The sequence below is a fragment of the Chenopodium album genome, chromosome 6 (genome assembly GCF_948465745.1).
Source record: "Chenopodium album chromosome 6, dcCheAlbu1.1, whole genome shotgun sequence".
NCBI lineage: Eukaryota > Viridiplantae > Streptophyta > Magnoliopsida > Caryophyllales > Amaranthaceae > Chenopodium > Chenopodium album.
Genome location: NC_137839.1, coordinates 2,999,578 through 3,014,735, shown reverse-complemented (window position 1 = coordinate 3,014,735; position 15,158 = coordinate 2,999,578). Strand labels below are relative to the sequence as shown.

At 30.3% G+C, this 15,158-nt stretch overlaps 1 protein-coding gene across 1 annotated transcript; it reads left to right on the top strand.

Annotated features, from left to right (window-relative positions):
- The first annotated feature begins 6,475 nt into the window (after positions 1-6,475).
- Positions 6,476-8,890, top strand: LOC145634278 (heat stress transcription factor C-1-like). The gene is made up of 2 exons (XM_081685700.1): positions 6,476-6,788; positions 8,004-8,890. Exons 1-2 carry the CDS (start codon positions 6,573-6,575, stop codon positions 8,733-8,735), a joined length of 948 nt encoding a protein of 315 aa, XP_081541826.1. The 5' UTR covers positions 6,476-6,572; the 3' UTR covers positions 8,736-8,890.
- The last annotated feature ends 6,268 nt before the right edge of the window (positions 8,891-15,158 follow it).

The window sequence follows — 15,158 nt, the reverse complement described above, 5'->3', positions numbered from 1 at the left end:
CAATTTACGAAAAATACATACAGACTTTTTGCACTAGTATCTTTCGTCCACATAATTTAACTTGGCTATATTCTACTCCTTAATATTTATATTTAGCAACCAAGATATAATTCGATTTTAAAAAAGGACGCCATGGTATAATGCTGTTTAGCTAGTAGTAAGCCTATCAATGAAGCCATTAGAAAAGCAGCATAATAAAACAACAATCCAAATACAAATTACACTACGGACTACGGAGTGGCTAATCTAGACCCAATAATACTTGGTCAAATGACATCAATAAACACCTTAAAATTAGAAATTGATTTAAATACCAGTCATTTTTCATTTACTGAAAAATCTCTCGCGGCTAATTGACTAGTAACTAGAATACCACCAACTATTAAGGGCTTGTTCTCATTGATTGAACTCAGCTGAACTGAACTGAAGTGAAATGAATATTTTATAAGAGAAGGAAATTAGGAGCTGAACTGAACTGAACTGAAAATAAACGTATGAGAACAGGTCCTTAGCTATATAAAATTAGCCTCAATACCCTAAAGTATAACTTGGGTGCAATCAACAATTCGAACTAAAGGTGGGCATGGGTCGTGCCGGCATGCGGGCGGCACGAGCCCGGCACGACCCGACACAGCATGGCCACCGGCACGGCGGCCCACTTGTGGGCCGTCCGTGAACACAAATTTTGAAAAGTGGCATGGCACGGCACGGGCACGATCGTCGGCATGCCAGCATGTTATTTTTATAATATATGTATATATCGATTTTGTATAATATATATATTTTTAAAAATAAAAATAATTAAAAAACCGTGGTGGCCCACGGCACGGCCCGCCAAGCACGTGGGCCGTGCCGTGCCGTGGGCTAGGGTGTGCCAAAACTTGGCACGGCATGGTCCGACCCGCCACCAAGCCGGCACGACGCGAGCCCCACCCTAACACGGCCCGCGACGGCACGACACGATGCCCATCTTTACTTCGAACTTTGACTGGTAGCTAGAACACCACCAACTATTGATAGGGTGTAATGTGACGCGCATGTCATCAATTACCCTTTTATTATTAGAAATGCCTCTGTTTGAGTGTGCAAAATACTAATTAATGGCATGCGATGCACCCAAATCAATAGTTGGTGGCGTGTTAGCTACGTACCACTCAAAGTTCGAGGTATTGGGTGCACCCAAACCATAATTTAGGATGTTGAAGTCAATTTTACCTAAATTAAATACTTTCCTATTATAATAATGTTGCAACAATAAGTTAATATAATAAATGAAAAAATATGTACTATTAAAAAGAAAGAAAAAACTCATGCAATGAAAAAAGAGATAAAATTAGACGATAAGATAACACTACATCTACAGTAGTTATTATATGTCTGATTAAGAAAAAAGTTAACCAAAATGACCAAAAAATACTTATAACAGTCCAACGCGACAAACAGTGATTGTAGTGTGAAACTATGAATAGAGCACAAACAATTAAGCTTCCCACCCCCCCACCCCCTCTCTTTTTTTGTTGGTACTCATCAAAGTATAATAACGAACAAGATTTGATGATGCAACTATAATAAATGCAATTAGGTTACACTAACGCATTGCCTCAACTCCATGTAACAAAATAGTCCTTGTAATGGCGGTGTATTTCTTATGAGCCTACCTCTTCCAGATTATGTTGAACTTAGTAATTTTACCATTAATTTTCGAGATTATACCTTGTCACATCCAAAATCAAGTTTAGTAAAAGGTTGAAATATAATTTGTGTAATGTCTAATCCAAAATCATGTCAAGGTTTGTTTAATTATAGGAGTCAAGGTTTTTTAATTTACTTCATTTAATTAATTGTATTGTAGTTAGCTTTTCTTTCTTCTCCTTTACTTGTTCTAGTTGTTCATCAAACTTAGACTTGTAATAATGAATTAATAAACTAAAATTTAACAATTATTAATTAGTCATCGAGTTAACTAATCAGATCTAGAGAATTAACCCAAACCTAAAAGTGTATGTGCTACTTAGGCTTATTGAGCTTTAATTAATTTTTTAATAAACTACGAGTATTTTTTAAAAAAAATTTGTTTAATTATTTGTTTTGGTATTTTAGTTGTTGTACTCTGTTTATGATTTTTATTGATCTAGCTAATCGTCTGAAAATATGTACAAAGATTATTTTTTATATTCCGGTCCAAAGGTAATACGATTGTGCTAGCTTGTGGCACACTTGTGCAGATATATTTCATGTCTAATATGAGAGCTAGAAGCGATGCCTCTCACTTTCTCCACAATTTCAAGAGCATCATATTCAAGTAAAGAGGTCTATATTTATGTTAGAATCTCAATCTCTATGTTATCTACAGTAATATCATATAAGCACTTTTAAGAGTAACACATTATGCTTTTGTTCTCAATATAAAAAAAATTGAATAAATAATATTGTAATAATAATAATAAAATGTGAATATAATAAGAAAAAGAATCACGCAATATAAGTTGGTCAAGATTTGAATCCCGTGGGAAATATCTGAATAAATTAGAAAGACAAAAATAGCAGGTAAGGTGGTTATAAATTTATAATTCAACGCATCCCAGATTTATTCTTTTATTGGCAATTTACATTTAATATTTATTGTACTTTTTATATCATGACAGTCATATGATTTACAATTATTTAGTTCAGACAACATTACTGAATTGGGTAAAACAGGATCTAACTTTACTTAAAGAGGAAACTACTTGTAGTATAATATTATTAATATACGAAGTATCTTTTTATATATCTATGGTATAAATAAAAAAGGACACGCATCTTTATGAATTATGACTCCAAATAGCAAGCTCAAGTTCGTCATGTGATAGTTTTGTTAGTTGTAAATAAAAGTATGCTTTAAATAATTAGGCAGATTTTCATAATGGGTGTTAATTCTTTATAACAACAATTCTTTTTTATTTTGAGTTATGTCTCACATTATGAAAATTTCAATCTCTATGTCTCACATTAGTACAAAGGAAAATAATTAGATGACTCGTAATGTTATGCTTAGCTTGTTTTTACATATTCTTTAGTTGGAAATTAGTGATATGTATTGATAGAAGTCTTTTTTTTTTTTGAACGGGTATATCGATAGAGGTCTTAATACCTATCCGTGATAGAATGATAAGCGATACCAAACAAGCACATTTTTGTAGAAAAATGAAATATTTTGTTACCAAATTCTTTTGTACTAGAATATTTGATTTTGGTATAAAGGTGTGTTTATATGGTAATGTGCTATATTTATAAATCTCTCACATTTAGGCATGGCTCCTCGCCTTACTCCATATGAATACGTGTATACATTCAATATTTGTTCAATTGAAAAAAAAAATAATAATAATAAAAAAAACAGTACTTTGCATGTATTCCATAATTATTACAAGAAAACTAATGTTAGGTGAATCCAAATGATACGGTAAAATTCTTTATACTCTATTGCAATTAGTATATTGAAAAGGAGAAAAAGAATAGTAATAAAAATAAGAAAATAAATAAATCTTAAAAACAAATTCACAATTATATTAAAATGGATTGAATAGGAAGCTAAATATTTTACTAATGCTTAATTTCATGGGCCATAGACACCGCAACAAAACCAATAGAATAAGCCAAGCTTGATACGTGGCAAAATTAAGAATTGACACTTGTAAGTCTATGCCTATTATTTAATTTGCGCCAATTAGGAACAAGAAAGGCCAAAATAAGATTTGGATTTCCAGCAACCAAATCTGGGTCACTGTTTCTCTTCATTATTTCATTATTTTTATTTGTTATTAAACATTTACACACAAAATACCCTTAAAAATAATTATATATTTAAGGCCACCCCAAGTCTCAATCGCATAAAGTGCGTGGGCCTTACTTGTTTATAAATTATAATTCCTTGTTTTGTACAGCCATAATTCTTTAAGAACGTTTTTTTTTTGGATGTCTATATGTTCAATATGAGTTATTTTTATGGTGTATAGTTTTAATATATTAACTTTCATAATCTATAAAACAATGATACATAGTATAAGAATAATACATACAAAAAACATACTCCATACGTGTTAAACTTAAACTTTATGAACAAGTCAAAATGAAACAAAAACTAAGAAATGGAAGAGTAATTTCCTCCAAAAAAAAAAAAAAAAAAAAAAAAAGAAATTGAAGAGTAAGAAGCATCCACAGTAATTGAATTAATTACTTTTTTGCATCAATTGATTCATTGGTTTTAATTTTTTTTACCATAATGTGAGGTTGTGAGCCAAAACGAGTATAAAGATGTTTTTAATTAGATAGATTTTGATTAATAATTCAACCTAGAAACTTTTCATCAATATAGAAACGAAGTAATTAGAAATATTGGCCGCAATACTTGTACATTGACTAATGTTTTAATCAAACTTATACATTTATTTTCACAATTATATTTAGAAAATTATGCTTATTAGCATTTGTATTGACATCAATAAATATTGATTTGAAAAATCATTACCCTAAAACATCAAATGTATTGATTCTCTTACATAATGGATAAGAAATCTTGACAAGTCAATACTTGAGAAACTAGCCTACTTGTTTTCTTTCTTTCTTTTTTTTTTTTTTTATTTTTTTTATTTTTTATTTTTTTTTATTTTTTATGATGGAACTAGTCTACTTGTAAATCATAAACTTATTTATTTATTGCAAAGACTAAATTTACTACGTAGTAAGATACAAACTACTTGTAATATATTACCTAATGTAGATACACACAAGTGACACAAACATGATGAATGAGTTGCTCATAGAGAAATTTTTTATGGAATCAATCTCCCTTGAAGTTTGGATTAGAAAGTGTAAATATTTAATGAAATTTTGTACCTGTGCATTTGTTTTTTTATTTTTATTTTTTTATGTAACATATGCTTCTTATTAGATTTGATTTCTTTTTGCTATTTGTTAAACTATATATGTTATCTTTTAGTTGCAAATGGTGGAGACGTATGCACAATGTTCATTGTGCATCATTGAACATCAAGATTAAAATCAAAGAACATGAATACTAGGGTCTGTTCTGATTCACTGAATTGAGCTGAACTGAATTGTTTATGAGAGAAGGAAGTTAGCAACTGAACTGAAATTAAACTGAAGAAAACAAGCTTTAACTCCAATAAAATAAGAGGTATAACTAAGATGATTTTAGACTTGATATCTTGTATATTCAATGTATGCACAATAAGTGCCTCCACCATTCAATTATCTATAGTTTCCCACTTTTTCCTTATGAGTGATTTTTTCAATAACGGAAATCTCTAAGTCCCATAAAATTTGATCTCTCTACACTACATGAATTCAACGAGAAAAACAATGTCACTACTCCACCATATCACTTCAACCTTGGTTTGTTTAATTGGTTCGCACGGAGAGTATCGTACACATAATAATTTGACCTCGATCCACACAACCTCGCGACATATAATAGTAGTGACATACCAAAATCCGGGGCATCCATACCCTTGGGTGTTTTTGGCTCTTGAGCACAATTGGGAGATCAATTTATTTATTTTTCCTACAAGTATAAAACTATAAACTATCAAAGGAGATAGTACAGTTGAGTCTGTTATCACTTGGCACGCGACAAAGAGGGGAGCGTGTGTTGTAACCCAAAATATCTAAGCACTGCACACTGTGGACCAAATACGTGTAACAAAAAAGGGATCAAAAGCACAGGTTAGCCTTTTCTTGCTATTTTAAAAATATCATTTAAATGGCATTTACGACTGCCACGATATTATGCGTTACTGTTTACACATCGGTGTACTCCCCCTTTTGCTTTATAATCAATTAGGCAATTAGCTAATCAAAATTATATGGAGTACGTAATATTATACTCTATCTGTTTCATAATAATCGCAATACATTGACCGACATATATGTTACTCCGTTATGTACAGTTTTGATCATAAATAATTATGATTAGTTGTTGTAAAGAATTATAAAAGCTCGATCTAATGAAATATAAGTAAAGATTAATCCAAAAATATAGTCAAAATAAACATATAAATAGTGCAAAAACCAAAGGTTCGATTATTACGGAGTAATTTTAGACCCGTTCTTTAACTATCGCTGTAAAATACTGTGTAAGGACACAAGGTCGAATTTGCATTGTTTTACTCGGTTGACTACTTGTTCTTGTTATAATTAGACCAGATCAGATAGATATATTCTACTTAAGGACTTATATTTTCATTTTATTCAAATTATTATTACATCAAATCACACTTCGAAAATACCTTATTTTCAAGTGAAGAGAACAAATATTAATAATATAATTGTTGCAATAATTAAAGAACGAATAGAGTACTTATTATTAAAATAAGTAAATAAATATATAAATCATATGATGTAAGTTATATTGTTGTCCTCTTTATTCTATATATAACAGATAGATACCCACCACCACCTCTAAGCTAAGCACCTCACATTTGTCTCCTTTTTTTCCATACCCCCTTACTTATTTCTTCCTCCCACAAAAAAAAAAAAAAACAGAGGAGTGATCGTATGTGAAAGGGTACATGGTAAAGATGGAGCAAAATGGGAATATGATAGCGCCTTTCGTGATGAAAACGTATCAGATGGTCAGCGATCCATCAACGGATCATCTTATCAGTTGGGGAAGAGCTAATAATAGTTTTATTGTTGTTGAACCTTTAGAATTTTCGCAACGAATTCTTCCTTCATTTTTCAAGCATAACAATTTCTCTAGCTTTGTTCGACAACTTAATACCTATGTAAGTTTTCCAATCTTATTATTATTATTATTATTATTATTATTATTATTATTATTATTATTATTATTATTATTATTATTATTATTATTATTATTATTATTATTATATATATATATATATTTTTTTTTTTTTTTTTTTTTGGAATTAGAGTGTAAAGTATAAATATGGGTTCAATTCTAATTTAACAAAATTTCATGTATTATTTTGAAATTATTTCTAGGGGAATTAAACAAACATTTGTGTTCTTTGTTTAAAAGGGTTACCTATACTACCAACTTTAATGTAAACTTTCACAAGGTAGATAGGAATATTTACTCCATTTGTTTCGGTTAATAAAGCGTACACTCCACGTATTATATTTTCACAAAACATACACTCTAATAGTAAGTAGGGTTTACTCCATCTGTCCGAAATTAGTTTTATATCGGTAGTTTACATTGAAGTGATTCGATTCTATGATTGGTTATGTATATATTTTGAACAGAGAGAATATATGTAAATTTCATACTAATTTTTTGAATGAAATTTATGTGAAAAGAGGGATGGGTACTAAGGTTTAATCCATGTCGAAGCAAGAGGTCAAATGGGACCATTACCAACTTGTATAGGGTCCCTTTGTATTTATATATAGATATGTTGTTTATATTATCGATATACGATATTAAAAATAAATTTGAGGTATATAAATACAAAATACCTTCATATTTTTATTTTTATTTTTTTACAAAAAAATACCTTCATATTAAAAATTATGGAGTACAATTATATATATTAATATGAGTTATGTTTTTCTTTTGAATTTACACTAGACTAATAAGATATTTGTCATTGTATGATTTGTATCGATATCTGACTTTTGTATATAGAACGTTTTCTTTATTTAAAAATCATTTTCGCTTTTTATGTAATATATACTTTAGCAAGAACAGTTGGTGAGAGGTGACGATCCCACAAATGGTTGTACAATATTATTATCTATAACCTTTCAAGAAAATAAAATCACTTGTAAAAATAATAAATTTTTGTTTTTAAAGGTTGAGATTGTATGTTTTGTTCATATTTTGTACCTTTCTAATTGTAACAAATCACTACGAGTAAGAAATGTTAGCATGGAAATTTGATATATATTACAAGTACGGTTAATTTATGGGGCAAGTAAAATAAGGCGTGATTGTGAAAGATTATTGAATAATTGTGTTGTGATGTGGGTTTCAGGGATTTAGAAAGGTAGACCCAGACAGGTGGGAATTTGCGAACGAGTGGTTCTTGCGAGGGCAAAAGCAGTTGCTAAGGAATATAGCACGCAAGAAGCATACCAACCGGCCCCATCCCCACCTTCAAGATGCTGATGATCACGAGTTATTAGTCGAAATCGAACGGCTTAGGGAGGAGCAAAAGACGTTAGATGATGAGCTTAAGGGGATGAATCGACGGTTAGAAGCGACCGAGAGACGTCCTCAACAAATGATGGCCTTCCTATGCAAAGTTGTTGAGGATCCCGAGATTTTGCCACGTGTCATGATGGAGCGAGATCGAGCTAAACATCTATGTAGTGGTGGTGCTGCCAGCCCCGAGAAACGGAGGCGACTCTTGATGATGTCATCCTCTACATCATCCTCCGGCATGGCCCACTCTTATAGTGAGGAGGATGAGGGTACGAATGGAGGGGCAATTTCGTCATCTCATATTAATTTCGACCCACACTCTCCCTCGTCACCCAATACATGTAATAGTCCTATGTATTCAAATAGGTTACAATATAGTAAAGGACAGTATAATTGTATTAGCGTTAGTTCTGAACCATTACCTTCGGATTTGGTTCCAAATTATGACCATTTTCAAAGGGATTTGGACAATAGTATATATTTAGGCCATAATCCTAATTATATGCCCTTGAAGGAGGAAAATCCATCATATCCATTTTCACTTTTAGATGGGAGCTTTTAGGATTTTTGTGAATTGGTTCTATTGTACTAAATTTGGTTTTTCATATGACCCTTTTTATTTTTGTTTTCTCTTCTTTACCTTTTCTTTGTAAACAATAGAAAATTATTAGTGTGAACTTATGTACTATGTATAATACACGTGTAAGTTTGTTATTAGTCAAGTTTAACATCTATTTGATAAAGTAGGGTCATTAATTCATTATGTATAAGTTGATCATAATGTATATAGAATTAGTGTATATAGTGATTGACACTGATTTTATATATGTATTCTTATATTTGATTGGTGAGATTGAATGTGGTTTGTGAGTTGTGACTTTGTGTGAAGACAAGGAGGATTTGTTTGAGATAGGACCTTAAACCAATGGATGTCCTCGATCTATTCTAGTCATCAATTTTATATGAAGCTTTTTTTTTTAAGTGTAATTACTCTTGAAACCTCTATCGTATAAAGAAACAGATTTTATTTAATCTCTAAGTCAACATTGTTAGTTTATTTTAATCTTTAAATCACTCTTAAACAATAACTTGATTTCATGAAAAGCTGTTGAAAAATTATCTCAAACAGTCAAAAATGTGTATTCAATTCAACTCCAATAATTAAGCCAGTTCATTGACATGTGAATTTTGATGTATTGAATCTATTAAGAATTGAATGGAGTATTATGTAGGCTCTTACTCAAGAGTTTAACCTACTTAACCAAGAGCAAAAATACATCTAAATTTGAAGGGGGGGGGGGGGGGGGGAGGGGGTTTAAGAGCACGTTAATTGTTTGACGTATGTGTATAATTATTCTCAAAACCCCCTCCAAAAAAAAAATATTCAACTCAAGTATTCAGTTATAATTGTTTTGTCCGACACGTTTACATATCAGATTTATGTAATGTATTTTAAGTCTATAAAAAATTGTTCTTGAAAAATGTATCTAAACATTTTACATTTTTTATATATATATATAAAAAAAGAACATTTTACATATATAGGTACATGAAAATATTTATTTTATATTGTCATCCTTACTAAGACCCAGTTTGATATAGTGTTGCAACGAGTGTTTTCATTTAACCAAAAAAAGAGCATTTGCCAAGGTAATGATTTAGGTAGCGTTTTCAAAACATAGAGTGTATTAAGATTTCAGATATAGTATATATATAGTGATTTACGTTTGTCAATCGTATAATTACTATAACAGTCGTATATGTCTTTTATTATTGTAGTTTAATGTTTCAACTATTATTTTTAATTTGCTGAAAAATAATAATACCAACAGATACTTTGTGTATTCTATATTTCTATTCATTTGAAAACTTTCCTTACTTATTTGAAATATAAAACCCTTACATAAACTCGTTTTAATTTATTTATCTTAAAATAAAGTAAAAATAAAGTGAGCCAATATGAGCTAATACTTAATATTTACTCTTCCATTTTAAAACATGGAGGAGTTCACCTCTTTAAGACTAGTATACTAAATATAGGTTACTTTGTATATTTTTATTGAAATGAGATATTACTTTGTATGGAGTGGAAATTATGGATAAATTTATGGATGTAAAGTTGTAAGCATGTAATTATCGAACTTGTAAATGCGAATAGATTTCTTAGTAGTTAGTAAAGTATGTGTACCTCTAGGCCCCCCACCATACAATACAACAAGAGTGTCAATTTTAGGAAAATGACAAAATATTTTATAATTAAAATGTAATTATAATTATACGAATAAATAAAATAACATTATACTACAACCAATGGCAACGAGCCACCGGTCCACCACTGATCATATAGCATATTGTAAAAAGATTCTAAGAGTTTGTAATTGGTTACTTGCTAATTAACTTCCTCAAATACGACAAAGCTTTGAAATATTGCCGACCTAAGCATTATTATTAGCATATTAAAACGATGTTTTGGATGTTAATTGATGATTAGTGTCAAATTTAGAAAATTAAGCCACATTAAATAATAGACAACTCATGTGTGTCTCTTCGTGAGGAATTTTAGGATACACTCCAATAATGTGGTTTGCTAAACATGAATACTTAACACTTAAGCTATTTCATTTCTAGCAAAAGTCTTAAAAAAGCTATCAACTTATAAATTACCAATTATGTTTTACAAACCCTTTTTTTCATTTACTTTACAATTCAAGAAAATTTTGCACAGATACTAATTTTTATTTTATTTTATTTTTTTTGTCAAAAGGACATGTGATGACAATCGATTCCAAGATTTTTCAAAACTGGACATTTTCTAACCAATTAGTTCTATCAAGTTGATTAAGAATTATGAAGCATAAGTTACAAGGATAGATGAAACAATATTTAAAGTACGAGCACAGAAGAATTGAAGAAGCTAGGGCAATAAAACACAATACTCCCACTTTGTAATAAAAAAGAAGTGGTAATTAATCGGATAAATTAAGCTCCATTAACTAAGATCTATATCCTCAATTGATAAAAACTACTCCCTCTTTTTATCAAATACAACCATTTTTATCCAGACAAAGTTTTATGCGGTTAAGGGTCTGTTCACATTTATTTAATTTCAGTTCAGTTCAGTTTAGTTGAGCTCCAATCAGTTCAATTCAGTTCAGCTCCTAATTTTCCTCTCTCATAAAATATTCATTTCAGCTCAATCAGTTTAGTTCAGTTTCATTCAGTTCAGTTCAGCTCCAATCAGTTCAATTCAGTTCAGTTCAGCTCCAATCAATTCAGTTAGCTCAGTTCAATAAATGTGAAGATGCCCTAATTTATTGTAACATTTTTACATTTTTATGCAATAAATGACAAATCTATAACTCATAGAGTTTAGTATTTGACGTCAATATCTTGATGCAAATTAACAAAAGACTAACCAATCTTTCCAATTATGCATCTTTCAACTATGACTATAAATGCTTAAATGGTAGGCCATGCACCCACGAAAACTCGTTGCAACTTTGCAAGCATGCGAGGGTTACAATGTTTGTCTTCTACTTCAACAATCTAGTTTAAAAATCTCTGAGACTGAATAATTTTCAACTCAAATCTACTTTAGATGTTACACCTGAAAATCTATAACCTACACGAGAAGTTTGCACAAGGAACCTAATGGAGCATTCTAACACTTTAAGTTAAGACACACGTCTATTAAGTAAACTCTTTCGATACCTTCATACTCCGTTTTAACGATAGAATCAAAACACTATTATTACTTCATGATATTCCGTTGTTATTTTCGAGATACTATTATTTGTAAATTTAAATTTAATGAAGTAATACTTGTAATAAGTTTTATATATAATGGGTATAGTTCATTTTTCTTAAAAATTGTGCTATTTCTTAAATATCAAATGTTTTCCTCGAGGACGTGCAATAATTGGTCACAGGTTGGTTTATAATCGAGTAGAAAGTATAATAAAATTTAACATAATAAACATGAATATATGAAGAGATTGAAAAGAAAGACGAGAGATAGTTTAATTAATGAATAGATAGGTCATGAAGAAGATGATAAAATTCATATATGGAGCATGTTGTGGCACACTCAAGTGTGGAAGGAGGGTCACTAACTTTATTGTCTGTAATTTATTTTCACCTGAAGATGAAAAGGAAAATTAATTTGCAATCATTGTGGTTTTCCTTGAAAATATATATTTTTTTAGAAATCATTTTTCATTAAAAGTGATCGGAGTTATGTCCAATCAAATAAAGCCCGAACTAAAATCTTAATGATAACACTTGAATTTATTGGTAATGTATTTAGGCATGTATGAGAAGAAGGTGAGTGCTATCAATATATAAAGCCATGTTGTCAGTTTTCTTAATAACCATGATTTCAATAACTTATGTTTTAGACTCTAGATATGATTATACTTTCTCTGTTTTTTTAGTTGTAAAACTTCTCTTTTCACGCTTGCTGATTGTTTTTGCAATAAAATTCCGAAATTTGAGTTGTGGGAGAGCCTGCTCCTCTAGTCAAACCGAGTCTTGCAAAACAAAGAAAATCAATTACCTCAGGGGGTGTTCCCGAGAAAGCCCCTCCAACGGTTAAGTCAGCCAACAATGTTTATGTGAGAGGATTAACTGCCTTGATTAGGGATTCTGTCCATTCTGGGCTGTATTAGGTATTGTTGTGCCATATTAGGGTTACTCGGGATGCTTGGAATATTCCTGTTCTAGGGCTTAAGTGAGGGTATTTTGGTAATTTTCGTATTTATTGAATGTAGCCCCATAGGAAGTCCAAACATTGTTTGATAATATCTTTAATTACCAATATGTAAATTATAAACATTTGATATTAAAATAGTATAAATCGAAATGAATCTAACATGACCCCACATGACTATAGCTTTGATTAAGTTATCGTCAAAGTCCGTCAATGTGAAAAAAAATGAATAATGTAAAAGCCAAATTGACCCCACATGACTATATCTTTACTTTAGTTATATGACTTTTTTTTAAAAAAAAAAAAAAAAAAAAAAAAAAAAAATAAAATAAAATTACAGTGATACCGAATGGATCTTGATGATGAAAACTCTATGTTAATTCGAATTCTAAAGTTTAGAGCAGGCTTATAAAATTAGAATTGACAATGCTAAACCTTGATATTCTTAAGCAAGGCCCATTTATACCAGACAATCTGAAATCCTAAAGCAAGGCCCAATTAGTACTATTCACTGTATTTGGGCCTTATATCATGGCTTTTTAAATCCAAAAAAGCAGCTAAATAGTCCAATAGATTTTAAGGTGGCCTGATCTAAAATGACCGCGAAACTAAGATTGGATGCTTCAATTATTGATCCTAACATTCTTAGTTGCAAAATTCAATGCGTTGACTCATACATCTTAGGATCATACTACTTAGCAATAAGCCACCAAAGCCTTAGGATTAATAAGAACCATAAAGTGTTTTCATTCCAATTTTAACCCATAAAACAGAGAATATTAAGCACAACAAAAACAAAAAACCATTACAATGTAAGAAATGCAAAAGGTTATATTCCTCTCAAAAAAGGATTTCTTGTTGAAATCATAAAAAAAAAAAAAAAAAATATTCATCTTATAATATATTTAAAATTTGTGGACATTGAGGGTCAATGGAAATGAATGTATGATGGATCATAAATTTAAATTAAAAAAAAAAAATTAAACTAATCATCTTATACTGTATTTAAAATTTGAGGACATTGAGGGTCAATGGAAATGAATGTATGATAGATCATAAATTTAAATTGTCATTACGGTCAGCCAATCATCTTATTTAAAATCTAAGATATTATATAAAGGCGAAATTGGCCTCAACAACATGAACTTTTAACAAGGTGTAAGCACTAAGCAGCAGCATGAACTTTGACTAGTAGCTATAACAACACAAACTTCTTTATTAGGTGCACAAAATATCATAAATAACTTGATACCAAAAATTTTGCCGAAGACATGGTATCTAATATTATATTATTATAAGAAATCGTCTGGTATTACGTGCCTTAAATTTTATGCAGGGAGGAAAAAAAATAAATTATCAAACGAGGTTTTGGAGGTCAATTTAGTTAGACTTGAGATCAAATTTAGCAAAAAAATTACAAAAAAACGACCTGCGTGCTATAAAAATATCTCGGGAAAGGTCATGGGTCAATTTGGACCTTGAAGAATAAAAATGATATCAAAATTTGCAAAAAGTTGATAAAATATTAATATTCGATAAAATTTCCGATCCTCTGTTCCTTTCATTTATGATATTTTGCGCACCCGATGAAGAAGTTGGGGCTGTTACGGCTACTAATCAAAGTTCATGATGTTATATGCATGTTATTAAAAGTTCATGTTATTAAGGCTAATTTTGCCCATTATAAATAAAAGGTGATAACAACAAATTAAAAAATTGCTTGTCATAAAGGGAAAAATCTACACAAAAGGAGACTTTTATAGGGAAGAACCCACTAACATTCAAAAGTGATTTTGCTTTCAACATTTATTAGAGTACACATTTGAGCTTATGAGTACATAACAAATAAACAATGTCAATACCCTTTAGTTGTATGAACTACGTACAAAGGTGGTGTAGATTCACTGGTGGATGTGAAAGTTTAGTGAAATAGTGTTTTAATTAACTAGTACTCCAAACACCTAAAAAAAAAAAACTAATACTCAGTAAAAAGTTGATCTATAAACCCAAATTTATTGCATGAGTTTCTATAATGCTATAAAATGATGAGGTTTTCATTTCAAGTTAAAAGTATATATCACCTAGCCCTAAAACTCTTCTTGCTAAAAGCCTAAAACTATTAACTTCCGTGGAATCTTTGTCGTATAGAATCTTTGACCTTTATACTCCGTATTAGTAAGTGGTAAGTAAGAAAAACCTTGCCAAGTGCATTTAAATTGATTCCTGGAGCAAAAAACATTTGTTGAAAGTATAGAAAGAAGCTTATATACATGAAAT

Bases quoted from the DNA above. Each gene is read 5' to 3' on its own strand.
- LOC145634278 (XM_081685700.1), top strand. From the start codon at position 6,573: ATGGTAAAGATGGAGCAAAATGGGAATATGATAGCGCCTTTCGTGATG. The intron at 6,789-8,003 runs GTAAGTTTTCCA...TGTGGGTTTCAG, and splicing joins TTCGACAACTTAATACCTAT to GGATTTAGAAAGGTAGACCC.